The sequence below is a fragment of the Lethenteron reissneri genome, chromosome 36 (assembly GCF_015708825.2).
Source record: "Lethenteron reissneri isolate LAM-NWPU_2019-01 chromosome 36, ASM1570882v1, whole genome shotgun sequence".
In the NCBI taxonomy this organism is placed as follows: Eukaryota; Metazoa; Chordata; class Hyperoartia; order Petromyzontiformes; family Petromyzontidae; genus Lethenteron; species Lethenteron reissneri.
This window is the reverse complement of record NC_083814.1, coordinates 13,612,275-13,639,647: the sequence shown is the minus strand read 5'-3', so window position 1 is coordinate 13,639,647 and position 27,373 is coordinate 13,612,275. Positions and strand designations below refer to the sequence as shown.

General features: G+C 50.2%; 1 protein-coding gene across 1 annotated transcript; it reads left to right on the top strand.

Annotated features, from left to right (window-relative positions):
• Window positions 1-1,246: 1,246 nt before the first annotated feature.
• LOC133351204 (endothelin-converting enzyme 2-like) lies at window positions 1,247-23,770 on the top strand. The gene is made up of 18 exons (XM_061566267.1): window positions 1,247-1,466; window positions 5,609-5,729; window positions 6,051-6,278; window positions 7,649-7,770; window positions 8,348-8,497; window positions 8,932-9,000; window positions 9,492-9,659; window positions 12,835-12,977; window positions 14,113-14,227; window positions 14,866-14,979; window positions 15,198-15,296; window positions 15,840-15,920; window positions 17,323-17,426; window positions 18,189-18,299; window positions 18,759-18,826; window positions 19,479-19,669; window positions 21,235-21,330; window positions 21,870-23,770. The coding sequence occupies exons 1-18, from the start codon at window positions 1,380-1,382 to the stop codon at window positions 22,044-22,046; spliced, it is 2,244 nt and encodes a 747-aa protein (XP_061422251.1). The 5' UTR covers window positions 1,247-1,379; the 3' UTR covers window positions 22,047-23,770.
• Window positions 23,771-27,373: the final 3,603 nt, after the last annotated feature.

The following is a 27,373-nucleotide window of genomic DNA, read 5'->3' as shown; positions in this document are numbered from 1 at the left end:
CTGTAGGTGGTGTTGGTTACTGGGTCATCGTGGCACTGCTGGTAGCTAACTCGTCACGGAGGCGGTGGTTACTGACGAACTCCCATTCCGTGTTGTGGCACTGCTCGTGCGAGCCGGAGTTTCAGTTCTGTTTTAGTGGCGGCGGTGACGGTGGTGGTGGGGGGCGGTGGTGGTGGGGGGCGGTGGTGGTGGGGGGTGGTGGTGGGGGGTGGTGGGGGAGGTGACGGTGGTGGGGGGGGGTGGTGGTGGGGGGGGGGGTGGTGGTGGTGGTGGGGGTGGTGGTGGTGGTGGGGGGTGGTGGTGGTGGTGGGGGGTGGTGGTGGTGGGGAGGGGTGGTGGTGGGGGGTGGTGGTGGTGGGGGGTGGTGGTGGTGGGGGGTGGTGGTGGTGGTGGGGGGTGGTGGTGGTGGGGGGGGGTGGTGGTGGGGGGGGGTGGTGGTGGGGGGGGGGGGGTGGTGGTGGGGGGGGGGTGGTGGTGGGGGGTGGTGGTGGTGGGGGGTGGTGGTGGTGGTGGGGGGTGGTGGTGGTGGGGGGGGGTGGTGGTGGGGGGGGGTGGTGGTGGGGGGGGGGTGGTGGTGGGGGGGGGTGGTGGTGGGGGGTGGTGGTGGTGGGGGGGGGTGGTGGTGGGGGGGGGGTGGTGGTGGGGGGGTGGTGGTGGTGGGGGGGTGGTGGTGGTGGGGGGGGGTGGTGGTGGTGGGGGGGGGTGGTGGTGGGGGGGGGGTGGTGGTGGGGGGGGGGGGTGGTGGTGGGGGGGGTGGTGGTGGGGGGTGGTGGTGGTGGGGGGTGGTGGTGGTGGTGGGGGTGGTGGTGGTGGGGGTGGTGGTGGTGGGGGGGGTGGTGGTGGGGGGGGGTGGTGGTGGGGGGGGGGGGTGGTGGTGGGGGGGGGGGTGGTGGTGGGGGGTGGTGGTGGTGGGGGGTGGTGGTGGTGGTGGGGGGTGGTGGTGGTGGGGGGGGGTGGTGGTGGGGGGGGGTGGTGGTGGGGGGGGGGGTGGTGGTGGGGGGGGGTGGTGGTGGGGGGTGGTGGTGGTGGGGGGGGGTGGTGGTGGTGGGGGGGGGGTGGTGGTGGGGGGGTGGTGGTGGGGGGGGGGTGGTGGTGGGGGGGGGTGGTGGTGGGGGGGGTGGTGGTGGGGGGTGGTGGTGGGGGGGGGTGGTGGTGGTAGGGGGGGGTGGTGGTGGGGGGGGGTGGTGGTGGTGGGGGGGGGGGTGGTGGTGGGGGGGGGTGGTGGTGGGGCTGGGGGGGGCGAGTGAGCGAGGCTGTTTCCGCGTTTGACGCTTGGTGTCCGCTGAGAGCCGTGCAGCTGGCGGTGAGGAGAGAGGATCTCCTCGTTCCACGCGTCACCCCCCTCCTCGTCCTCCCCACACACACGGCGCCTTGCCGCCATGGACATGGAGGATGACGAGGCGATGCTCTCGGTCGACGACGACGTCGCGCGGTTCCCCGAGTCGGAGCTGAGCGTGGACACCGCGGTGAGTGCAAAGTGTCAGTCGGACATCTGCGTTTATATCCAATAATAACTCACAGTCCTGCCGATCCACTCGTGATATTAAACCCATGCACTGTACATGTTTAACGTAGCCAACCGTGTTAACCGGGGACGGACAACTAAACACAGAAATAAGTTCTGAAGAAATTACTTTTCAGTCGATATTTAAAAGTGGATAGCTCCAATGGCTTTGGAATTTCGGAAAGAATGGCATTGCAGACCCCCCACACACATGTCGTGTTGACCATACTTCACCGCGGTGGCTCACCCAGTGATGTTAGAGCCCCGGGGGCCGTCAGCGGGAGGCAGAAACTCGTGGCGCAGTGAGTTAACCACAGCGCCACCGCTCCGCCGTGTGTCCCTACACAAGCCCAGTCGTGCCAGAGTGGCGGAGATTGTAACACAGCAGCAACACGCTCCGTTGACTACAATGGCCTTCTGGGAGTGATCTCTTTCAGCGGGATCGGGTTAATGGAAGCAGACGGCCGGTTTTGACATCGCGTCTCATCGGCACTTTGCGTGGTTGGCGGCGGTGGCGATGAGAGGATTGAGCTGCAGCTGCTGCTGCTCGGGAAAGCCCCGCGCGAGTCGACTTAGCCCCCAGAGGAAGAAGGACGTCTCCCTGAAGGAGGACGTCTCCCTGAAGGAGGACGTCTCCCTGATGGAGGACGTCTCCCTGATGGAGGACGTCTCCCTGATGGAGGACGTCTCCCTGAAGGAGGACGTCTCCCTGAAGGAGGACGTCTCCCTGATGGAGGACGTCTCCCTGATGGAGGACGTCTCCCTGAAGGAGGACGTCTCCCTGAAGGAGGACGTCTCCCTGAAGGAGTACGTCTCCCTGAAGGAGTACGTCTCCCTGAAGGAGTACGTCTCCCTGAAGGAGTACGTCTCCCTGAAGGAGGACGTCTCCCTGAAGGAGGACGTCTCCCTGATGGAGGACGTCTCCCTAATGGAGGACGTCTCCCTGATGGAGGACAACTCCCTGAAGGAGGACGTCTCCCTGAAAGAGTACGTCTCCCTGATGGAGGACGTCTCCCTGATGGAGGACGTCTCGCTGATGTTTAACTGCCCTCGTGTCAAGGACAGACTTCGATTGGCGAACGTTTGGTTTCAGAAATTGACGAATTATGGGCACTTTTCGATTTTCGAAATCGAATTTTCGCGTTCACGAAACGTCACGCGGACCGTGCCGTGAGTCCAAAGAATGCGGCACGCGGGAGGCTCAGGGCACCAGCAACAGGAGGAGGAGGCGCAACGCCTCCACACCGCCCTGACAGTCACGCCAACATGCAGATCTGTCGGCGAGTGCCCTCAAAAGGTTAATTTGTTTTTAATTATTCAATCGTTTTTATATTGATGTGCTTTATTATGATTTTTTTTTTATTGTGAAAAGTGATATAGTTGTATATTTTAGGTTAGGAGTAGCGTTGGAATGACTGTCCGAAACATATCCCTCATTTTTTTACGCGTGTTTTTGAAGAATCCATCCCTTTCGTAAAAATCGAGGGACACCTGCACTGTATTCTCGCCGGTTACACAGTCACATCATTCAGCTTCGTTGGACGTAACTTTGTTGCGTTGTTTATTGTATATTGTAGTTTTGCGTGGAACTAGGAGCCATAGCTAAGCCCTTGCCTGTAAACCTCTGGAAGTTTCCCAGCGTTGGTTCAAGCAAGCCAGCTCTGCTAATGAGACAATGTCAAATCAGGTCTAGCGTTTGCTTGTATTGAACAATGTTGCTGAAGTTATGGCCCCACGTATCTGTATGAGATCGAAATTCATCCGGTCCAGCCATGCAACACTTCTGCAACTGCGTGGTCAAAGATGTTAAAGCGTGTAGGGGCCACAGGACATCCCTGTTACACCCCAAGGTGAATAGAAAATGACTGACTCGTGGCCAGCTTTACCCGGGCCTGCCCGCCATCAAAAATGTCCTGAATGATTGTGAGTAGATGTGGATCGCAGCATAAGCCACCTGTACACAGCCGCAGTGGTATCGTGGTGGTAACGGCTGTGCTGGTTGGTGGATATGGGCAGTGCTAAAAACAAATCACCTATTGTGGGGTGTCATGTTGACTGTTTACCACGGGGAGTTTAGGGGATTTCCAATGGCCTCTACGAACTCTAACCAACGCGACAAACACCATATAAGGCGAGATGCGGGGATACATTTTTTTTTACAAAAGTGCATTCATTTGGGGTGGCAATCCACCTAAAGCGATATTATTTAGTGTAATTAAATGAAATTTACATTTGTAATGCGCATTTCATCCGTAGATACCAATGTGCTGAGTCTGGAAGATAGGGGGTAAACACAAGAAGGGAAAACGGCCAGAATTAGAGGGTATAGGTCAGTTTAAAGAGATGAGTTTTAAAGACAGACTTACATATTCAACGATTTATATTTTTTTGTTAACAAGGCAAAGCGTTCCAAAGCCAGGGAGCTGCATTGGCAAAATCCTGATCATGCGTGATGGGACATTTACATTAACTTTTTTCAGAAATGTCGCCTTTACATTTAATTCTCAAGTACATTTGAAAAGGACCTGCCAAGTTCACGTGGTGACTCAAGTGACCAATTCGACGGTGCCACTTTTATTTAAAGCCAACTTGAGTTGGCCATGGCCTCTGGAGCCTGAAGGAAGTCAGCTTGACTCGTGTTGGCTGTCCAAGGGAACGAGCTCGTGAAGTCTCGTTGTGAGCAAATGCAACGCCGCGAAAGACTTGCAATTCGATGCTGTTGTTTTCAACCATGTTTATTTGATACATTTTTTAAAATCAATAATTGAAATGGCATTGTCTCGTTGCTGATGTTGGTTTGAATCATTTGGCCACAGGATTGAGTCACGTGACCTTTATTAAAACCCTCTGCTGCTAGGCCACCGAGATTTTATGGCTTACCAAAAATCCATAAAGAAGGTACACCACTCCGTCCTTTCGTCTCTACCATTGGCCCACCCACCTACAAACTGGCCCAATTTCTATCTGAGACCTTGCAACCATTCACTGGTAAGACCACCTCAGCTGTACTTAACTCAGCTCACTTGATATCTTCAATTAAGAACATCTCACTATCTCCAGGTGATTTTCTTGTCAGTTTCTACGTGGTATCTTTGTTTACCAAAGTTCCTGTGACCGACACCATTGCAATCATTGAAGATTTGGTCCAACAATGACTGAATGCTGATGTACCAGCCCTGGTTAGACACTGCCTCACCAACACTTACTTCACCTGGAATGAAACATTCTACAAACAAGTTCTTACATTGACATGCTAATCTTTCACAACACAATGGCCACCCCCACAGTTTCGTTTGTCAAGATTTCTTCGATCTTACATTGACATGCAAATTTCATCTCTAGCCCTGCCCACTGACCCTTGGGCTACACCCATCTCAAACCTTTATAACACCCTGCCTTAGCAGCGCTCCCGCCATATATTTTTCGTTCCTCAGCAGCTCTCCCGCTATATTTTTCACCTGATGACGATTGCTTGTGTTGCGATAGAAACGTGATATTGTTATTCTTCTATTAATTTAATTATTTTAACATCTACGTGGCTTTACTGAAAGACCCAAATACTATGAATTCCTGTAGTCACCAAAGCTTTAAGTAATTTTTTTTAGATTCTTCCAGATTATATTTTACTCTTGTCTGGGCAGACAGGTTTAACAGATTTTTACTTTGGATACATTTTTACCGAGACATACATCTTCGCTAGAGGCACTGTGGCAGATTGCTTAACTCGCAGTCAGAACTTTGCGAGTTCAAATCTTGTCAAAGAGCAGATTAACCCTTCCAATGTTGTATATGGCAATTTACACTCTGGACACCCTTGCCAATGAGATGTTCTATCTCAAGGGATTCTCCAGGTGAAATATTGTAACATAACATAAAAGGAGTAGGACATCATGGAACTCAACAGTGATGGTCCTACGATTAGACTAGGCCCCACAAAAGGAATGTGAAATTTCCACCATTGGATCATGATCACCAGTGGAGATGAGCACCTCACCTGAACGTGCACGGGCATGGCTAGATGTTGACTCTGGTGCCAAAAGAAACGTGTGCTGAGCCGGTGAACTTGGACCGAACACTCCGTGACCTTGCTGCCACTGCCTTCAGGGGAGGAGGAGCTTCTGGCCACAGGGGAGGAGGGAGAAGAGGCTGCTCGTGACGGTGCTCGTGCTCGCCCTCACGCTGCTGTGCTGCGTCGTCACCCTCGTCGTGCAGAACCAGCTGCCAGGTGGGGACACGTGTGATCACCACGGGAGTTGAGTGAGGGCTTCGGCCTGAGCATAGAGCACCTCCATGGGGAGCGAGAGGGCCTTTACACAATGCATGCACAATTCCAGTCTCATGTGAGGCCGGTGCTGCATTCACAAGGTGAGCGGAAATACACAATAAAACTGCTGTGGTACGTTCCTTTTTGGGGGGGCAGCACTTATTCTTTCATATATAAGTGGAAATGGAAAACCACCTGTGGTAGAGTCAAGACAGAGGAGCCGCAGACTGCCACCGCACGCACGCCACAATGAGTGAACGGCTCCGTGTTTTTATCTCCCAGTCCCAGAGCCGCCGGGAAAGCCTAGCGTGTGCACGACGCGGGAGTGCGTGCACATCGCCAGCCGCGTGCTGAGCTCCCTCGACCTCTCTGCGGACCCCTGCAACGACTTCTACTCCTACGCTTGCGGAGGCTGGATCGAGATGAACCCTTTGCCCAACGGTCAAGCCTCCTCGAACCCCATGGATGTCCTGGAGCGCGAGAACCTGCAGCGACTAAAGGGCGTCCTTGGCAAGTGGCGCATCTCGCAGTCGCTCCACTGACACAGATTGCTTTGCAAACCGAAGCCGATTGTTTAGTGCATTTGGATAGGAGGCTGGGAGTGCACGCCTCTGATGTAGCTCTGCGGCATCAGCGACAGTCGGTGGATCACACGCATTCTTGAAACTCCCACGCACTGGGCTGCCAGACTTGCCAGGCATTACACATCCAGGTTAATTTAATCTCTGTTCCGCCTATACAGGGATCGCGTCTTGCCTCCCTTGCACGTGTGAGTTATTTCTGTGTACCCTGGTTTACTCCCACTTTAAAACACTCATTAATGGAGTTGGCCAAACATCCTGATATTGGGCCACAGAGCTTTGGCAAATATTGGCACTGGTTCTGGCCGCCTTCCTACTCGTCTGTGGTTTCCCACACCTCGGAATCATAACAAAAACTGCACATTATGAATTTATGATGCAGACGGGCATTATTTTACGGTTAATAGACCCACAGAATTTGGGTGTGTGGCCATTGAAGTGTGTTTGGCATATGGGTGGAAACCAGGATACCTGGAGAAAGCTTCTACGGTATTCCCTCATTATTCGCGAACTTGCTATCCGCGATTTTGGCTTTTCGCAGATCACATTTGGAACTCTACATGACTGCATCGACAGCGAGAAATAAAGTGATGAGATAAAGTGATGAGAGAGAATATGATGCGGGGAAGTGATGAGAGAAAGTGATGACAAAGAGATGAGAGAGAGATAACTTATCGAAGCTTTAGAAGCATCTGCAGACGTTGCACATATGATATTTGTAGGCCAGTATCGTTATCCGCAAAATGTCCTATGTACAAGGATCTCCAGAACGTATCTCTCACGAATAACTAGGTAATACTGTACTCAAGGGGATCACACACAGATGGGATAACATACAGACAAATTTAATAACCGGTGCTGCACTGCCCTCTGCTGGCCATCTTGTAGCCCAGGCTTTCAACAGCTGGTGTTGGCATGCACTGTCTCATCTGAGCATTCGCCAGGTTCCTCTTCGTTGAGCTTCCTGGATCTGACGAGATGAGAGACATTTATTGTGATTGGGTCATTGAAATGTATCGCAATGAGGAATTTCGGGATTTATTACTACGGATATTCTAAGAATATATGTTTTTAAACATCCATGTTCCTGTAGCTTTTACTAAACTTATGTGGCACTGATGTCAGAGCTCACTGGACTCGCAATGAGAAGATCACAACTGAGTTCAACTGCATGCCAGGTGTCGGCGCGGCACATCATCCCTCCGGGGTGGTTACATTAAATGAGTTAACTTTATCGAAGTCAGGTAGATGCAGGTAAACGTGACGAAAGTGCCGGTGCCGTTTGTGTTGTGATTACAGAGACCAACGGAACGAAAGAGAGCCAGTCGGAGCAGAAATCGCAGTGCTTCTATCAGTCCTGCATGGATATGGACGCGATAGAGAAAGCCGGGGCCCAGCCGCTAGTGGATGTCATTGAGAAGGTCCTCACATGCACATTGAGAAAGTCCTTGTACACATTGAGCAGAAGCGTCAATGTTAATTGATGATGCATTGTCGCACCGTTCATTTCCAGCAGTGGTGATGAGCATGGCTCCACTCTGATCGGATCGTCGTGATGTTTCTCCTTTGACTTTATAATGGAACCTTGAATTTTCTGATCACTGCCACCTACATGGCTTTGCAGCATTTATTCTTTTTTACGCAGTTGTTGAGCACGGGCTGAAAGGCCCAAAATGCAAAGTGTCCAGCAACAAACAGCACTATCAAAGTTGTAATAGTTCAGAGATAAAACATTTCTATTGAGCAAGGTTATAAGAACCTGGGAAACAAAACAATCGGTGGGGGGGGGGGGGAGAGAATTCCAAACTGGAGCAGTGCGAGGGAAGAACTTGGAAGAGAAGTGAGGTGACCTGCAGTGTGGTGAGTGAGTGGGCAAGTAAGTGCTGTTACAATCTGCAGCGTGGTGGTTGAACACAGTCTAGTGGATGAGACGAACCAGTCAGTCTCTTATGAGCCGAGTCCTCAACAGACCATCTGGGTGGGTGTGTGCGCGAGCAGCTTGGTGGCTGGAACATCTCGGGCCGGTGGAACCGCAGCATGAACCTGCAGAACATCTTGCAGGATGTGACGAAGAACTTCACCTTGGGATGTTTGTTCGAGCTGAGTATCGACGACAACCCCGTGGACTCCCAGAGGGTCTCCTTGCAGGTGCTGACGACGCTGTCGGCCTCCTGGCACCAGCTGCCTGATGCAGATTGTGCCTCTTCCTGTGGCCCGGGCACACAGCTCACAAACTATAATTTACCAATCGTGTTTATGTTGTGGTTTAAATGCAACTGCACCTCTAGACCCTGTGCAACAAGCAAGCGGGACATATGCTCACATACATTGAGAAGGTATCAGAAGAGGTGGGCGTACCCACACTTGACCGCATCACACGCAACCCACCGATCGACTGGCTGCGGTGGTACCCATTTACACCGCTGGGTGGAGAGAAGCGGTGGGGGAGATTTAATAACCTTGCCCCATTGTGATGAAATCGAATCGGCGACTGCTGAACTGCGAGTCCATTGCGCTCATGATTACTCCGTGTGCAGGTTCCATAGTCTGTGGTTTCTAATTTGCTGCGTTTGTTCTTTCAGCTGGCTCAGCCCAATCTTGTTTTGCCATCAAGGGATTACTACATCAGCAACACCGAGGAGAACATCAAGGTCTGTTGAGCACCTAGCAGTTGGCCTGTAGCCCTAGAGGGAAGAACGGCATTTGAAAAATGTACAGAGGGAGCACAGTGTTCGGATGCGAGTCATCGCTTGAGATGCTTTGGAGTAGAATGAGGCAAGGAAATATTGTAGAGGAGGTTGTGATGGATGGGACACGTGTGCAGGGTGGAGGAGGGCATGGTACCCAGACGTGCATTACAGTGGCACCCAGAAGTCCGCAACTAAGACGGCAGTGGTGATCTCGACACTAAAGTAGTGCTCCTTTAAGGATGTGTCGACTGTGTAGCAAGGGGAAGACTTAAAGACTGCAGATGGCGGTGGTGATGACGAGACTTTAAGAGCAGAGTCAGACCCTGGGAGGTTAGGTGCAATCGTGGAAGGAAGCGATGGTGAGATGTGGTCGTTATCGGCGGCATTGACCACAATGATGTCTTGACCTTCATCAACAACAGAGAATCTCGCAATCCCTCCCTGTGTGATAGATCCAAGAGGCCTACCTGGAGTACATGCAGGACCTCTCCCTGCTCTTGGGTGGCGAGGAGAACGCCACGCGCCACGCGATGCGGGACGTGCTGGATTTCGAAAGGCAGCTCGCGGTCATCTCCACACCCAACAGCACCATGCGGGTCATGAACGTCAGCGATCTGCAGGTAGCTGCCCTGATCGCGCTGCGATTGGCACGCATGGCCACTCTGCTGCTGCACCTCCGCAGAGGGTCGTGGCCTGAAGGCCTTGCAGCTCTGCAGTGATCATTGGAGAACCCAGTTCTAGGTGGTCTATTGATCACTCGTGATGTTTTTGACTGTCACAGAATCATGGGAAATTTGGCGTCAGGCAGATCCACATTAATAATATATTTTTTATGAATTCGGCCAAGTGGCTCAGCATTGGAGCGAGTAGCTTACAATCGAAAGGTTCCAAGTTCAAATCGTGGTTTGGGGTGGACCTAACCCATCTGTGGGGAAGGCAACCTCCGATTAGGACGTTTGGCTACCTACGGTGCGAGAGAAGTTGAACATACATACAACAGTTGGATGTCTTATGCATAGACTCGCCTCCCCACCATAGGATTATGGAATTTCCACCACTGGCTCAGGGCTGTAAACAGGAGATGAGCATCACCTGAATATTTATTTCAGCAGGAAATGTATTTGACTTCTAAGTAATATTCTCGCGCATGTTACTACCAATAGTGTGATGAATGCCTGGCATGAAGCTGTCAATTACCTATCATTTGATATTTAAATTATTCTTGAATCAAACTATTCCATCTTGTTTGGCACAATTAAAAAAGTGTAATATTACTATTAAATACTTGAAATTACTGTATCGAATTACACAAACACAATTTTGTTCCTGGGTAGTAAGTGTTATTTCGTAATTGCTAATGCCTAAAAAGTATAGAAAATGGCTTTTATTCCCCACAAACTTTGCTTTTGTGACGAGGACAGTGATATTTTGAAATTGACCTATTTTCAATGAGAAAACGGGCGAATGTGTCTTTTCGTTCACATAAAGTCTGCAAAAAAACAACATGAATAAAAATTAACATGTATTTATACTAAAGTAATACACAAATGACTACAAAAGATTTAGAAGTGAGTAGTTTTTCGAGATTTACGATTATATTGTTAATCGCTTTCACGAATCAGCCCCCAAATGTAAGTCTCCCATCATCTTCTCGTTGTACTGTCCTTGGTAGCGGCGTTCAATGTCCAGTATATCCTGGTGGAAGCGCTCGCCTTGCTCCTCCGAGTGCTCCCATGTTCTCCTTGAATTTATGAAGACGAGCATCAAGGACATGGACTTTGAGGGACATCCTGCAGCCCATTGTGCCATAGTTCTTCACCACTCTCAACCAGCTCCACATAGTTTTCGACCTTGTAATTGCCCAGCAAGCCACGAACCACTGCGACAAAGCTGTCCCAAGCCGCTTTTTCCTTACTAGTGAGCTTCTTGGGGAATTCGTTGCACTCCAGGATCTTCTTTATCTGTGGTCCAACAAAGACACCGGCTTTGACCTTTGCCTCACACAGCTTAGGGAAGAAGTCTTGAAGGTACTTGAAGGCTGCCGACTCCTTATCTACAGCGCTGACAAATTGTTTCATAAGGCCCAATTTGATGTGCAGTGGTGGCATCAGCACCTTCCCGGGGTCCACCAGTGGCTCCCACTTGACGTTGTGCCACCCCACAGAGAACTTGGTCCGCTGTGGCCAGTTCCGCCTGTGGTAGTGCGCCTTGATGTCCCTGCTGTCCCAAAGGCAAAGATAGCAGGGAAACTTGGTAAAACTGCCTTGGAGACCCATCAAGAATGCCACCATTTGAGGTACACCGAGTGAGCCAGGGGAAGAGACGGGTATTTGTTACCATTATGGAGCAGAACGGCTTTGAGGCTCCTGGATGAGCTGTCAATGAAGAGGCGCCACTCATTCTGGTTACAGGCGATTCCGATTGCCTCGAACAGACTGGTCACAATGTGGCAGAAGCAGAGCCCATCTTGACGGGTGAAGAACTTGCAAAAAGGTTGGTGACGCTTCCTCCGATCTGCGACTTGCACACTTTCATCCAACAAGTTCCACTGCTTGAGCCTCGATGTCAAAAGCTCGGCATTGGACTTGGTGAGACCAAGATCTCTAATCAAGTCATTGAGGTATTTTTGGTTGGGGGAGTATGGGTTTCTCTCCTCTGCTCCGCCTCTGAAATTGTCATTCTGGATCTACGTCTTCCTCGCTCTCTGACATGCTGCTCTCTTCTATAAACGGCTGCTTTCTCTCCGGAGGAGTGGGTACAGGGAGCTCATGGCAGTGTGGCACCGGGGCGATGGATGAAGGAAGGTCCTGATACGTGATAGCAGGTGCATTCTTGCCAGTCCGACGTTTGGAAGGGTCCACCATGCAGAAGTAGCAGTTGGTTGAGTGGTCAGTGGGTTCCCGCCAATTTATTGGGATAGCGAACTTCATGGCTCTCTTTTCCCCTCTGTACTATCCTTCAAAAATACATTTATTTCACCCATGACTAATGTGTAAGAGATTCCACAGAGTACTTTTTCGCTCTTGTCTTGATAAATTGGCCGCAGACATAGCAAAATGCGTCTGTCGCATGCTTGCAGCCTCTTGATGCCATCTCAGAAAAATGCAGATACGTATCCACTTAGGTGGCTGGAACTAAACTGAACTGCTGGGCTCAAGGCCCCTGTATTTATACGACTATTTATATTACTCGAAAGCTCTAGAATGTTCTAGAAGTTACTCTAAGTTTACTCAGCACTGAATCTATCTGGAATGTTCTGGAAAATAGGTACATTTCCAAATATCACTGTCCTGGTCACAAAAGCAAAGTGTGTGGGGAATAATAGCCATTTTCTGTACTTTTGAGGCATTAGCAATTAGGAAATTACACTTACTATCCATGAACAAAAATTGTGTTAGCGTAATTCGATACAGTAATTGCTACACAGTGTTATTAATAGAAGTTAAGTTTCCAACTGCACCACTATTCGAACTACATTCATTCACTTTAGGCGTAGGCTTTCGCGACCAATATCATCCATAATATCGATTTTTTTGGGTTATATCACGTAAATATAAATGTGTCGTTAAACCCGCCACCACCCGATACAGCCAATTGGTAAGGTTTGTCACGTAAACAGAACATGCCAGTTCGTTACTAGTACAGCACACCGGTGTGCTGGAGAGCAAATCCATAACATTTACAATCTGAGTACACTCATTCATCACTTTCTTGTGTGTCACATTGGGTGTGACTATGTTGTTCAGGGTCCAATGTTTACATTTTCCGCTGCCTGCGTGCGTTTTTTTGGTGCAGATCCTGTCGCCCTTCATCAACTGGTTGGCCTACCTGAAGGTCGTTTTCTTCCCGTTCATAATGGAACCATCGGACACCATTATCGTGTTTTCTGAGAGCTACTTTCGAAATATCACGGCTCTCTGCAAACGCACGCCGCTCGAGTAAGCAGCTACACCCAACACCGCTCATTATTTTCACTTACTGTTAATATTGCAACAAAAGTTTGTGTATTTAGTTGTAAACTCAGTGGTTGAGTACAGGTCTAAAGATCCGAAACCTCAAGTCATAATTGTTCATAGCATGCTGCCGGCCATGTTACATGTTCAGCCTTTGGGCCTAGGCTGAGCAATTGTGTAAAATAAATGTCTAACAACAAACATCATAATGAAATTGTAACAGAAAAGGGTTTTCACTTTTTCAATTGAGCAAGGTTGATGGGGAATAGAGACAATGGGAAGGTGTTTTAAAGTGGAGTAATAAAAGGGAAGAAGCAGAGAGAGAAGCATTGTTACCTGCAGTGTGGTAATTGAGTGAGTGAGTTGTTGTGACCTGCAGTGTGGTAATTGAGTGAGTGAGTGAGTTGTTGTGACTTGCAGTGTGGTAATTGAGTGAGTGAGTTGTTGTGACCTGCAGTGTGGTAATTGAGTGAGTGAGTTGTTGTGACATGCAGTGTGGTAATTGAGTGAGTTGTTGTGACCTGCAGTGTGGTAATTGAGTGAGTTGTTGTGACCTGCAGTGTGGTAATTAAGTGAGTGAGTGAGTTGTTGTGACCTGCAGTGTGGTAATTGAGTGAGTGAGTTGTTGTGACCTGCAGTGTGGTGGATGAAAACAATAGATGACATGAAACAGTCAGTCTGGTAGACCATTGGATCCGACAGGCTGCTCTGGTTATCCAGCGGGTGTTCTACCCATAAAATGCATGCCGTTCGCATCACCGTGAATCTTACAGATCCCATTAGGTCATAAAAAGTTGGTCACTGTGTACTGGTGTCGTGATCCAAATTTCTAAATTACCCACAAATATCTCTGGATTGTGTAGAGAAATCACCACTCCCGACTGGCAAGCTAATGCCCACATGCAGATCAGTGCTGTGTCACCGTGTACCACAGAGGGATAGCTGCCACTGGGGGTGCCCTTCAAATGTTTGAGATGAGATGTGATGTAAGGTGCTGTGAGTTGCTGAGGCATTTAAGCAAAGGTATATAAAGGCAAAGGTATTATAGATGATTATTTCTCAGTCGTTGGGCCAAGGGTATGGAGTGTGGACTCGGCTGACCTCTCTCTGCCTTGACCAGAGTGCTCAACAACTACGTGGTGTGGCGCGTCGCGCAGAAGCTGGTCCCAAGTCTGGGCAGCCAATTCGAGACCGTTAGGAACAAGCTGAAGGATGTCATCTTTGGAACAGAGAAGGTAGGCCGAGTTAAAGAGTCCTGCAAGGTAAAACATCAAAATAAATAAAAAATAAATAAAATAAAACAAAAATCACGACGCTTCGGAAACGTCGTAATTTTTGTTTTATTTTATTTATTTTTTATTAATTTTGATGTTTTACCTACGTGACTTTACCGAAAAAACCTATGAATATGAATCCTTGCAGTCACGAAAGCTTCAAATCTAGAATTAAAGTCCTGCAAGGGTCTTACTTCTTGATGGTGATCATCAATATACTTATCTCCGCCACAAATCGGCTGAAGCACATCGAGCGATCTCACGCGGGTCATGTTGCATGGGGTTGTCTTCCTGGCAGCTGATTGGCTGGTGCAGTGGGATTGATGACGTCATTCCTAGCAATCACTGCCATACCCCAATCATATCACTCGGACACCCATACGACCTTTGAATTTTGATTGGTTTTCCATTACAACATTTCAGATATTTCTACACTTGCAGCATTCATGACTTAAGACAAATATTGCAATCGGTTTCTGTGCTCTCGACCCCTGGGCCTTGTGTCCAGGGCTGTCTCACAAGTATAAGGTGTGTATTTACACATTGAAAGCTCTTTCATCCTGTGTTGCAACTTTGACTTGCTTCGTTTGCTTTTCTAGGGCGGATTTGTCCCTCGGTGGCAGAAGTGCGTTTTAGAGACGGACAGAATCATCGGCATGGGCCTTGGAGCCCTGTATGTGAAGCGCTACTTCGACGTGGATCAAACGATACAGGTGAGAGCGTGGTGTGTGTCTGGTAGGACCAATCACTAAGAGATGCATTTTTTTTTCGATGAATAGAGAAATATCTGTACACGGTAGTGAAATAACAGTGATCAGGAGGTGACAGACTACTCGTGACAGAGTAACTGGAGTGAATCGGTGATTGTTGAAGCAACCCGACTGCTTTGCGTTGAGGTTTATCGAACCGCATGGCGTCTGCGTGAGAACAGGTGGAAAAAATGATTGAATCCACACGATCGGCGTTCAACAAGAACCTGGATACCCTCAGCTGGATGGACAATGTCACCAGGAGTGCGGCTTTGGAGAAGGTGAGGCGATGCGATTCATGAACGACTTGTACACGACATTTGTTTCGCTCATCGTTATCTTGATCCCGACTGTAGGGCCACAGAACTGTTTGTGTTGTGACAAACGCACCGAGTCCACTACTCTTGCAGCCAGGAGAAGTGGGTGGCAGCGGCACAGTGAAAGCACTTGTCCCTCACAGCAAGGCATCCCTGGGTTCGATTCTCAACTTGGGCGCCTTGCTGGGTAGTTACTGCTGAAGAGAAATTGCATGATACTGCCGTATATGGCCCCACATGCGTCCCTTGTGGATGATGATGGGAGGCTAGGGGGTGTGCCTCATGCCAGGCTGTCTCCAAGCGACTGGATCGGGATACACACGGCAATCACCAGCCCCTGCTGACGAGTGGGCACTCGCAGCCCGGTGCTGGGCCACCTTGTGCTGCACTGGCACAGCTGTCACTGGGACATTTTGTTTTGCTATGGGCGTGATATAAATGCAAATAATAATTTTGAATATACTATTCCTTGCTTTGTATTGTTTTGTACCTTTATTTTCTCTGCAGTCCAACTCCATGAGAGATAAAGTCGGATATTCACATCTCTTGCTGGACGATGCTGCGAAATTGGACAGCATCTACATCAAGGTGCAGTTGATATGCGCACTGCCGTGGAGGAGATGCCACAATCAGAAATTGATGTACAAGTCGAGTCACAGTGCTTCTTTGCTCCAACCCACATGAGGCAATCCTCATCTTCGTTGTCGGCCCTGAGCCAGCAGTGGAAATGTCACGTTCCTGTCCACGAAGTGGTACCAATTTTACTGTTCCCAGAGGGATGATGGGCCGAGTCAATGACTGATAACGCTGCCAGGAGGCTCAGTGGTGGAGCGCGTTGCTCAGAGTCAGAAGGTTGTGAGTTTAAATCCTGGTGCGGAAGTCAACAGTGGTTGCCCTATGGATAAACTCACCACTGCCATATGAATGTGGAATTTCCACCATTGGCTCAGGGCTGTAAACAGATGAGCACCATTTGAGCAGCACAAAATGAGCTGGCGAAGCCAGCGCACACCACACCAGTTACTCGTTTGAGGCTGAGTCGACCTAGGGGAGGCCCAGGACCGGTTGAAATTATCGTCACCGGTGGTGGCCGTGAGTGGGAATTGAACTCGGGTCGCCGGGTTTGTAGCGCAGCGCGCTAACCACTACGCATGCGCGGGTCACATGACAGATGTGATGTCACAGCTTACTTGTGCCCCCCCCCCCAAAAAAACAATACCAAATGTATTTTTTTAATTTTTGCATGGAGTACAGTCTGGAAAGTACCCACATGGCAGATTTCAAGTTTATTGCATGTCGGGAAGTACGCTAAACATTTTGAACAGACACACATATTTACAAATGTCCGTTTTATATATATATCCAACTGGCTTTGATCCTTAATCTAACTTTTATCCCATCGCTGGTTCATAGAATAAGAATCGTTATTTATTCTGGAGGAATACATGCATCTAAAGGGTCTTGATGCATCAAAATTGTTTTTGCTATTGTTGCAATTGTTGTTGCTACTGTTGCTATTGTTGGAGGTTCCACATTGGGAACTGTGTTTTGAGTTGTAGGTGCAAGGGTGACATTCATGATTACCCCTCCCTACCCGTAATCATCCTGGGTCGCCATCTCCTGATGGCAGTGCAACAAGTGGGTTAATTCCCATCTGTACGGGGATTGAGATGTTATTATCCCCCTCATACGCGTGGGGTTTCTTCCCACAAGTATAAACACTTCTTCATGGAGTTGACCAACCATCCCAATATAGAACTACAAACATTGGGAAATTGTTGGCACCAGTTCGAGCTGCCTTCCCACTGCTGTATGCAGTTTTCCGCACCTCCGTGCAAAAACTGCATGCGTAACAAATTCACCGGCACTTTGAAACGCATCTTGCATGAATGACGCTGCACACGAATCAACCATGAATATTTAACCCAGGGCCTCCGAATTGATACGCCCACCACAACGTTTTTCAGAGTAAATTCTTTCTGTTTTGCAGCTGAACCTTGTGAACGGCAGCTATTTCCAGAACGTGCTGAGCAGCTACCTGTTCGATGTGGAGGGATGGAGGCACTTGCTTATCTTTGGCCGCAACACCGACACGTGCGTCTGTCTTTCCGCACGGCACCCTTTGCCAGGCTGTGATCGGCACACGCCCCCGTTAGACGGCATTGCATGGTCCCCAACTGTCTTACAATTGAAAACATACACCTGTAGTGGTGGCGCGCTCGCCGCTTACAGAAAAGGTTCGCGGTTTGAATCCGGCAGGCTGCCCTGGCTAACACTGCGGGTGTATCAACCACAAATACTGCGCAGCGTCTGCTACACGGTGGGTGTTAAGTCCCTGTGAGGTTGTTCCAAAAGAGAAAGCCATTTCTGCCGGGACCGTGCTTCAAATTTGGAAATTTACGCTGCAAATTACTCATTTGGGATAAACATAGCAACATTGCCCTCTTTGTGACAGCCTTGCACTGTAAGACTGGTGCACATACCAAATGTACTACATTATTACTGTATTGTTTATTACAATAGGGTTGTGGTTAATCCATGCTTGTGCCCATTGGTTGTGCACATACTGCACAACATGTGGATAATCTGGATAATTATAAAAGTAAAATCGTCTCTTCAAACATCCATTGGGTGAGAATTTCTGAAGGTGGCCTTGAGACTGTGGTGGAAATTCAACACTCCCCTTGTTGGGGCAAATCTGGGCCAAACTGTCGCATGCCGTAATTGTTTAGCAGCCTTACTGTTACCGGTTGTTCCTGGCCCTATGATACCCGCAATAGAAATGTGGAATTTACACCAATGGATCAGGAATGAGCCCTGTGCCCTGTTGACTTCTGACCCTCCCGTCCATTGCAGCTGGCGCATCACGCCGCCGACCGTCAACGCGTACTACACGCCTACAGAGAACAGCATGGTGTTTCCCGCGGGGATTCTGCAAGAGCCCTTCTACGACAAGGCCGCTCCCATGTGCGTGTGACTATTTATCAGGACACCTCCTGGGCGGGTTTCCCACCTAGGGGGAGTCAAGGTGCCATACTCTGGCTCGCCATGGCAGGCGGGACAGCAAGTACGGACTAATCTCTTTTTGTTCCACCTGAGTGGGAGGGACTGTTGCCCCCTTGCTCGAGTGCCGTTTCCTAGTGTGCCCCAGTTTCCTCCCACATCTATAAATACTCATTATTTGGCTCCAAACATCTTCATATATAGAGGACCACAGAGCTTGGGCAACTGTTGGTGCCGGCTCACTGCGTGGCTGCTGCCTTTCGCTTATCTGTGGTTCCTCCGAGCACCTCTGAGTCATCCTGCCTAGTGGAGAACGACCAATTACTGCATGGCAGTGGCACGCTACAAGTTGACATTATTATTAAAATAAAAAGTCCCCTTTTGACAGCCTCATCACTCTCTACTCCACTCGTGTGCGTACAGGTTCATCAATTACGGAAGCATCGGCACAGTGATTGGACATGAGCTCACACACGCCTTTGATGATAAGGGTATTTTTCACCACCATCACAAGAATAACACCATTAATGTACTGTACATGAGAGTTGAATGTATTGTACGTGACAGTTTTTTCAGCTCCTTTTAATCCGTGTGCGATTTTTCAAGTTGGGCAGCGCATTGGTGTCCTCTCTCGCCACACATTACTTACTTTGGGCACCTTCAGGAGTAAATGATGCCTACGTCTGAAGATGCCTGCAGCAGGAGTGTGCGGTAAAAGCTCGAGAGAAGAAATATCAAACGGGTAGCCTAACTCGGGACACTGCACGTGAATGCAATTAAAAATATATATTCATCGTTCTGCAAATGCAAACTATGTGAGCACCAAATAGAAACACCAATGATTGCGAAGAGGAAAAAGTATGGCTTCGTGCCTGTGTCCAGTTGAAAAAATACACGAGCAAGGGGAGAGGGTTGTGGGGTTAGAGGTTGTGGCTTTTAATTTATTTTGCAGCCATTGCCGGCAGGAGTGCCACAACGCGTCGACTCGGCCATAAGTATCGCATCTAGACAATCACGTTTGTATACGTTGTGCGTAATGAGTTTCTCCCCTCCAGCCACTGGAGGCTGCTAGGCTGAATCATTACTCCCCTACACATCCCTTATTACCAGCCCAACAAACGATTTCGTTGTTGCGCACGGCAGGCAGCCGCTACAACTACAATGGCAACCTGAAAGAGTGGTGGGAGGCCGGCACGCGGAAGCAGTTTGAGGAGAAGGCCGGCTGCATGGAGCGGCAGTACGGGGCCTACGAGGAGCAGGGGCAGCACGTGGACGGGCACCGCACCCTCGGGGAGAACATCGCCGACAATGGAGGCCTGCACGTCGCCTTCCAGGTGCGTCCCGTCCTCGTCTGCCCGTGCGGAGCCCGCTCTCTCTCACGGCATAGCACCTTTCGTGGCCCCCTATCAGGAATTCGCTGGGGCAGAGCACTACCCATGATCGTAACATTCCGAATTCCCAACCCGAGGCCTACTCGTCACGCCATCTTTCCTTGGTCTTAAAAGTAAACACCACTTTGTGGGAAGAGTACAGAGGAGAGAATCAGAATAAGAGTCAGTGATTTCCTGCTAATGTAAGCATTGAGGCAGTGCTTATTTCCTGTTTATAGACCTGAGCCAGTTGTGGAAATTCCACATACCTATGGCAGGGGCTAGTCTTTAATTAAGACAACCATTAACTTGACCCACAAAGTGGAACTCGTATTAAAGACCCTAGCGGGAGGGATGATAGGCTGAGTCAACCCCAACAAAGAATTGAACTCACGACCTTCCGTTTGCAAGCCGCTTGCTGTGCCGCTGAGCCACTTGGCTGACTGACCTGCAACATAGGAATGTGGAAATTCCACCACTGCTCAGGGCCACCTATGGAGAATAACACTGCCCCACATATCCTGATTGTGGAGAATTTGAATGTTATGTAATATATTTTTGCATATCTATATATTTGTTTGTGTTATGTTCTTGGCCTCCTGAGGTTTAGGCAGTAAGTATGTATCTTGATTTGAAGCTTTCGTGACTGCAGGAATCCATACTCTTTGGTTCTTTCGGTAAAGTCACGTAGATAGAAAATTAATAGGTCACGACGTACATATTCCTTCTCTAGCTCCGCCCACTTACCCTTGGGTTGGGCCCACCAAAATCCTGTAGAAACTCTTGTTGCAGCAGCTCTTTCTCCTACGTCAGCAGTTCGCCTGCTGTGTTTGTTTCACCTGATGACGGTTGCTTGTGTTGCGATCGAAACGTCGTGATCTATTAATTTTCTATCTACGTGACTTTACCGAAAGAACCAAAGAGTAAGTATGAACATTTGTTTTTGCGTAGTCCAGTCCAAGAATGCCCCTCACTGATTACACAGTGTGATCTCTTTGGAACAATACTGCTTTAAGTCTGTTGCAAAACTAACTTAGACTCAAGGAAGGATCCTGAACATCTGCGGCCGGTAACTGGGTCGAGGCCTCCATGCTGGAGACTCCGGTGAAACTTTTCTGGTCGTCTTGCTGCACAAGGTTTGCGTATGGATCCAGCAGCAGCAGCAGGATCACCATGGGCTGTGGATCGTAGATGGCATCGATTGGAGTTCATTGAGGCTGGGACATACTGCTCATAAAGAGAGGATGGAGCGGATTGATGCAGACTTTTGTGTGATAGGCAGCCAGTGGAGCTCGAGGTTTAGATCAGATCAAATTTCCACTTCCGAACGATCAGGCGAGCCGCAGCATTCGATGAGCACCTGGTGTTGCGTATCTATCGGATCGCACACAAAGGTGGCCAGACGTGTTGTTGGCCACTCCAGGCCCTCGTGTGCCAAGTCGGCCTCAATAGATGCTCTCTAACAGCACTTGCCCCAGCAGTCTGTTTAGGCTACAGTGGTGGGGATCTTTGTCTCTGTATCGCTGCAGGCCTACGAGCAGTGGGTCCAGACCAATGGGAAGGAACAGTCGCTGCCGGCCATGAACCTGACCAACCAGCAGCTGTTCTTCATTGCCTTCGCCCAGGTACCCCTTGGGAGCCAGCGAGCCCAGACCGCACACTCCACTCGTCGGTACCGCCTGAGATGGCGTCACTCTAGTGGTTCGAACTTCGTTGTGATTTTGTTTGTGGCGGCCACTCACACAGGATGTGTGTGCTGCTTCCTGGTGGGAGGAACCCAAAAGTATTCAGGTAAAAACCCAGCGTACGATGGGTTAATACTCGCACAGATCGATTCGATAATACCCACTGTACTGCCATCTCCTAGCTACCCAATAGGCCAGGCCTGCGACACCTGATAATCCCAGTCTCACATGCAAGTGCCAAGCAAGCAAGAAAGCTCAACCCTGCTTAACCCCTGAGTGATTTTTCTTACACAAAACGTCAAGCGGCCAGCAACAAACAGCACTATGAAATCTGTCATAGATAAGTCATAAGGTTTCGTGAATAGAGCAAAGTTCGATAAGAGCTTGGGAAAAGAGATGGTGGGAGGGAGATGTGATGAGATTGGGCGCGAGATTGGGCGCATCTCGGTCGTTCTGCTTTGTCGTGCCGCCATTCGCAGACGTGGTGCTCGGTGCAGACCCCCCAGGCGCTGCAGGAGAGCTTCGTGACGGACAACCACAGCCCCCCGCGACTGCGCATCAAGGGGGCGCTCTCCAACTCCGCCGAGTTCGCCCGGCACTTCGGCTGCAAATTGGGCTCGGCCATGAACCCCGAGAAAAAGTGCCAGATCTGGTGACGCGGCCCGGCCACCCGGCGCTCTCGGACGCGACAATCGCACTGATCGTAGAGCCGGGTTTTTGAAACAACCAAACGAAATCAGCAACGCGATTGGTTGAAGCGCCCCTCCCCCACAATCTCCCAGCTTTACACAATCACATGGGTTTTCTGTAATTTGCATCGTTGCTTTGAGAGTTGCAACATAATGTATACAGCTTTGTTATTTTGGTCCCCAGGTCTTGTGCACACACACACATTTTAAAATATCTGACAATTTAACACTCTCTAAGGGATGCATTATTGCTATGGCTGCTTCTAAATGCAATTCCACATTTAGGTTGGGTTACTTTTTAAAAGTAAGATTTCGCTTTGTGCAAATGTTTTGTTCGTTTTTACTGTCACCATTGAAAGTGAACGTTTGATGACGGGAAGTTGGCCCAGCACCAGATTAGATAGCATAGTGGCTTGGCCAGGGTCCAAATCAAATCAGCTGTTCTCAACCGGTGGGGCACTCCCTAGCCTTTTGGGAGGGCGGGGGGGGGGGGGAGAGTGGCGCTCGGCTGTGGCCTGGTTAACGTCCAGGAAAAATTTGAAATTCGAATGGAGAACGGCACCACAGAACGAGCGCGCGCGTTGCTTCTTCCACAAACCTGGGAGGCCCCGAGATGTTCTGCTGAAGCCAAGCCACATATGTCACACGTGTACAGATCACACAGTGATGTGCACACTGGCATGCGAGTGGAGGGCGGGGGACAAGTCGTCTTGATAGGGGGACGCCATTCAATAACCTCTGAGAACCACTGCTGTCAATAGAGATGGCGTGTCTAAACTGCGAGTTGTGGAATACGGTCATCAGTAGGTGGCAATCAACCACCAGTACGCGCAGCTTTACGACATTACGTAATACACCATCAACTCACAGCCTCTTTGCTGAGCCGGCTCCTGTACAAGGCCTTCGCTTATCTGTTGCAGGTTCATATCTTTTGCAAAGAAAGAATAATAGATCACGACGTTTCGATCGCCACACAAGCAATCGTCCTCAGGTGCGAGTCGCTCACTCGACCGCCGAGCTTCCTGCCCAGTGTTAGTTCCACGTCGAGATATGAAATGTATTTACGTGGCCGCTGCACACTTTTGAAAAACGTTGCGATTCAAAGTGCCCTCCGGGGTTACCTGTGTTTAATTCTGGTTAAGAAACCTCACTCTGTGAGATGAAACGATTATCAGAATGTGAGTTGATGATGCACTAATGCTGCTGCAATGTTACGATAAGGGGACAGGTAAAAATGTTGAGTAATTAATACAAAATATATTTATCATTTTTTACGTGTGGTGCATGACGTAAAATATTTTGCGTGTGCAGAACTGATTTGGGCCGGTTATTGTTAATTCCTGTACATTACAATGCACTGTATAATCCCATTACATTGAACAATACACGTGTAAGATAGAGGTACAGTAGTCGCATTGCCAACCACTTCTCTGAGTCATGTGATCTCACTGAATTTAGTCGTGATCTCGGGGAAGATCACCTTGATTCTACGTTTTAAACATTTTATTTCCAACGGCGTGCTAGGAGAATGGATCTCTGGGGCTTCATCTTCTTGAGGGGTTGCAAGATAATAAAAATGCCTTTGCGTGGCTTCTGTAGCGCTCTGCGACTTGTGTCCGTCCTCGGGATTGTTTTGATGATTGCTACTGCTACTACTCCTGTACAGAAATAAACTTTGCAATCCACCCCGACTACGATTGGACTATTGTGATGCTATTTACAGACTTGGTGTCGGCTCAGGGCTCAACAAGCACTGCTACCATTGTCCAACACCCCCACTCCACTTGGCCCCCTGCAGAACCCATCAATGTAAACTTTATTTGAACTCTCATCAGCTCCCCGTGGTCTACGCAGGGAACGACATTGAGCCATCTTCATCAAGTGTTCCAAAAAAGTCAGCGACATATCTTCTTTCTAGATAATTTAACCTCCCACACAAATTCCCGTATCCTTAGAAGCTCTTCCCTTTCGTGTGGCGGCTATCTCTGGTTCTCTGGAAATACCGAGCGAAAACGTTTGGGATCAAAAGCTCACCACCATCGTTCTATTTAGATCACTTTTGAGGCTCTCAAGTATATGTGCAATTGATTGCTATGCTTTGCAAGGATTTAAGTTATGGTTGTTTTTTGTATGTGATGTGTTATATTAGCTTTGTGTTTATGGGCCGTCCATAAATGACGTCACGCGATTTTGGCCGGTTTTGACCCCCCCCCTCGTCACACGGCGTCACAAAAAGTCAGACCCCCTCAAATATGACGTCACAAATCACTGCCCCCCCCCCAATCATATTTCCATTTTTAAAATAAAACATGCTTCAAATCGCTTTAAACGATTGTCATTGTAGTGCGTATTTAATGTGGCGCTGCACTCTGATGTAGGAGAAAACATTTATTGAAAAGGAGGCGTTGGAAAGCTGAAATTTAGCATAAAATTCACCTGAAAATATTCAACGTCTAACTAAAACTGCAGATGTTCAGAATATTATATTAAAATTCTCTTATAATTGTAACATTAAAAGTAATTATAACTATAAAAAATACTTGAAACTTTGTAGTAGAACGAAGCAAAATGGAGAGTACTATTATAACAATCACATTCATTCCACAGAATGAAAAGCCCTGGTAGAATCATTAAAATCAAAATGTTTAATAATAATTCAAAAAAATTTACAAAATGTAAGCTTCTCCATTCTCCCATGGAGAAGCAAAATGCTCCTTCATGGAATAAATAAAAGGTGACCTTAGTAAATTTAAATAATCACATAGTTAATTAAAATTGATCAAAATTAGTGATAACAATTCTATTGTTTATATTTATTTCTCAAACCCCCCTCCCCCCCTCATCACACATTGTCACAAAAGTCTGACCCCCCCTCCCCACCCCTAGGTGTGTGACGTCATTTATGGACGGCCCCTTATTGTGTACCATGTTGATGGGTGACCTATTGGAACTTGGCTACGTTTTGTTTCAATGTTTTTTTCTGTAATCACCTTTCTGTATTCAGGTTCCCATCGAAAATGAGCTTTCATTGCCCAATGGGGGTTGCCTGTGCCTAAATGAAACAACCGAAACTCCCTATGACATCAGAAACACAGACAAATGGAAAACTGAAAATGTCGTTGGTGCAACGGCAACTTTATGGGTTGGCGTTGCACTGAGACAGAAAGAGGAACACGTGGATTAGAAAGCACAGGCAAGTTAACGACATCGTCCATCCTGCTGGGAGGACGAACAACGTGAACGCACTCCCACAGCTCTCGCACTGCTGTTGCAGTTGGCACGACGTCACCGCCGCATTCGTGATCACGTGACGCCTCCACCTGCGCTTCGCGGTGACGCGTCGCATGCCGTCATCGCTCGCGGCACCCGCGCGATGACGCCTCAACTCCCGCATGATGACGTCATTGTCGTGCAACCAACACGATGCCGTCATCGCTGGCGGCACCCGCGCGATGACGCCACAACTCCCGCATGATGACGTCATTGTCCTGCAACCAACACGATGCCGTCATCGCTCCCTGACCTCACCGCCCGCCATGGCCGCCCGTGCGCAGTGACGATGACGATGCTGCTGCTGCTGATGAATCTGCCTCAGCTTGCGGAACAATTCGCCCGGCTCGGTTGTCAACGCTGTGGCCCTCGAAGATAAAAACAACACAAATGGACGTTTCGGGAAATGGCATTTGGGGCCGTCCATAAATGACGTCACGTGATTTTGGACGATTTTTGACCCCCCCCTCGTCACAGGGCGTCACAAAAGGTCAGACCCCCCCCCCTCAAATATGACGTCACAAAGCTCTGCCCCCCCCCCCCAAAACCATATTTCCATTTTGAAAATAAAACAAGCTTCAAATCGCTTTAAACTATTATTTAAAATTGCGCATTTTGATGTGACGTCACATTCCTCACCCCCCCCCCCTCGTACTCCCCCCCCCCCCTCGTCACACATCGTCACAAATGTCTGACCCCCCCCCCAGGTGCGTGACGTCATTTATGGACGGCCCCTTTCGCACAGTAACCACAGCGGACACTGACGTCACCCCCCCCCAGCGCCCCCTCCCCACTCAGAGCGGGCGAGGCGCTCCCCAGAGGGGACGGGGTGGGGGTCGTCGTGGTGGTCGCAAAATGTCACGGGTCTTTGGCATAGGGCCCCGACAACATTAACGATAAAACACAAAGTCACTGCACTTCCTCTCGTCAATAGCAAACATCGTTCGTTGTCGGGGTTGGAGGAAGCGATTGCCCCCCCCGCCTCGGAGCTGAAATCATCAGCAACACAGCGCCTCTGCTGGCGCTTGCAGAGAGTGGGGGGGGCGACTGGGGGGGGGGCGAGTGGGGGGGGGCGACTGGGGGGGGCGAGTGGGGAGGGGGCGAGTGGGGGGGGGGCGATTGGGGGGGGCGAGTGGGGGGGGGCGACTGGGGGGGGGCGAGTGGGGGGGGCGAGTGGGGGGGGGCGAGTGGGGGGGGCGAGTGGGGGGGGGCGAGTGGGGGGGGCGAGTGGGGAGGGGGCGAGTGGGGAGGGGGCGAGTGGGGGGGGCGAGTGGGGGGGGCGAGTGGGGGGGGCGAGTGGGGAGGGGGCGAGTGGGGAGGGGGCGAGTGGGGGGGGGCGAGTGGGGGGGGCGAGTGGGGAGGGGGCGAGTGGGGAGGGGGCGAGTGGGGGGTGGCGAGTGGGAGGGGGGCGAGTGGGGGGGGGCGAGTGGGGAGGGGGCGAGTGGGAGGGGGCGAGTGGGGAGGGGGCGAGTGGGGGGGGGGCGAGTGGGGGGGGGCGAGTGGGGGGGGGCGAGTGGGGAGGGGGCGAGTGGGGAGGGGGCGAGTGGGGGGTGGCGAGTGGGAGGGGGGCGAGTGGGGAGGGGGCGAGTGGGGGGGGCGAGTGGGGGGGGCGAGTGGGGGGGGCGAGTGGGGGGTGGCGAGTGGGAGGGGGGCGAGTGGGGGGGGGCGAGTGGGGAGGGGGCGAGTGGGGGGTGGCGAGTGGGAGGGGGGCGAGTGGGGGGGGGCGAGTGGGGGGGGGCGAGTGGGGGGGGGCGAGTGGGGGAGTTTAATCAGCTGATCTGCTGTCTGTGCTGTGCACTGCCCGGCCACAGCGCTGCTGCTCGAGCGGTCCTCGTCGCCTCCAGCAGGTCTCCACCCACTCCCACAGCCACCACCCACCACCACCGTCACCACCACCACCACTGCCGCCCATCTCCCCCACCCTCCACCACCGTCCACCACCGTCACCACCCACTACCGTCACCATCACCACGATCACCCGCGAAGCTCCTCCCCCCTCCCTCCCTCTGCTCCGCCCCCATCCC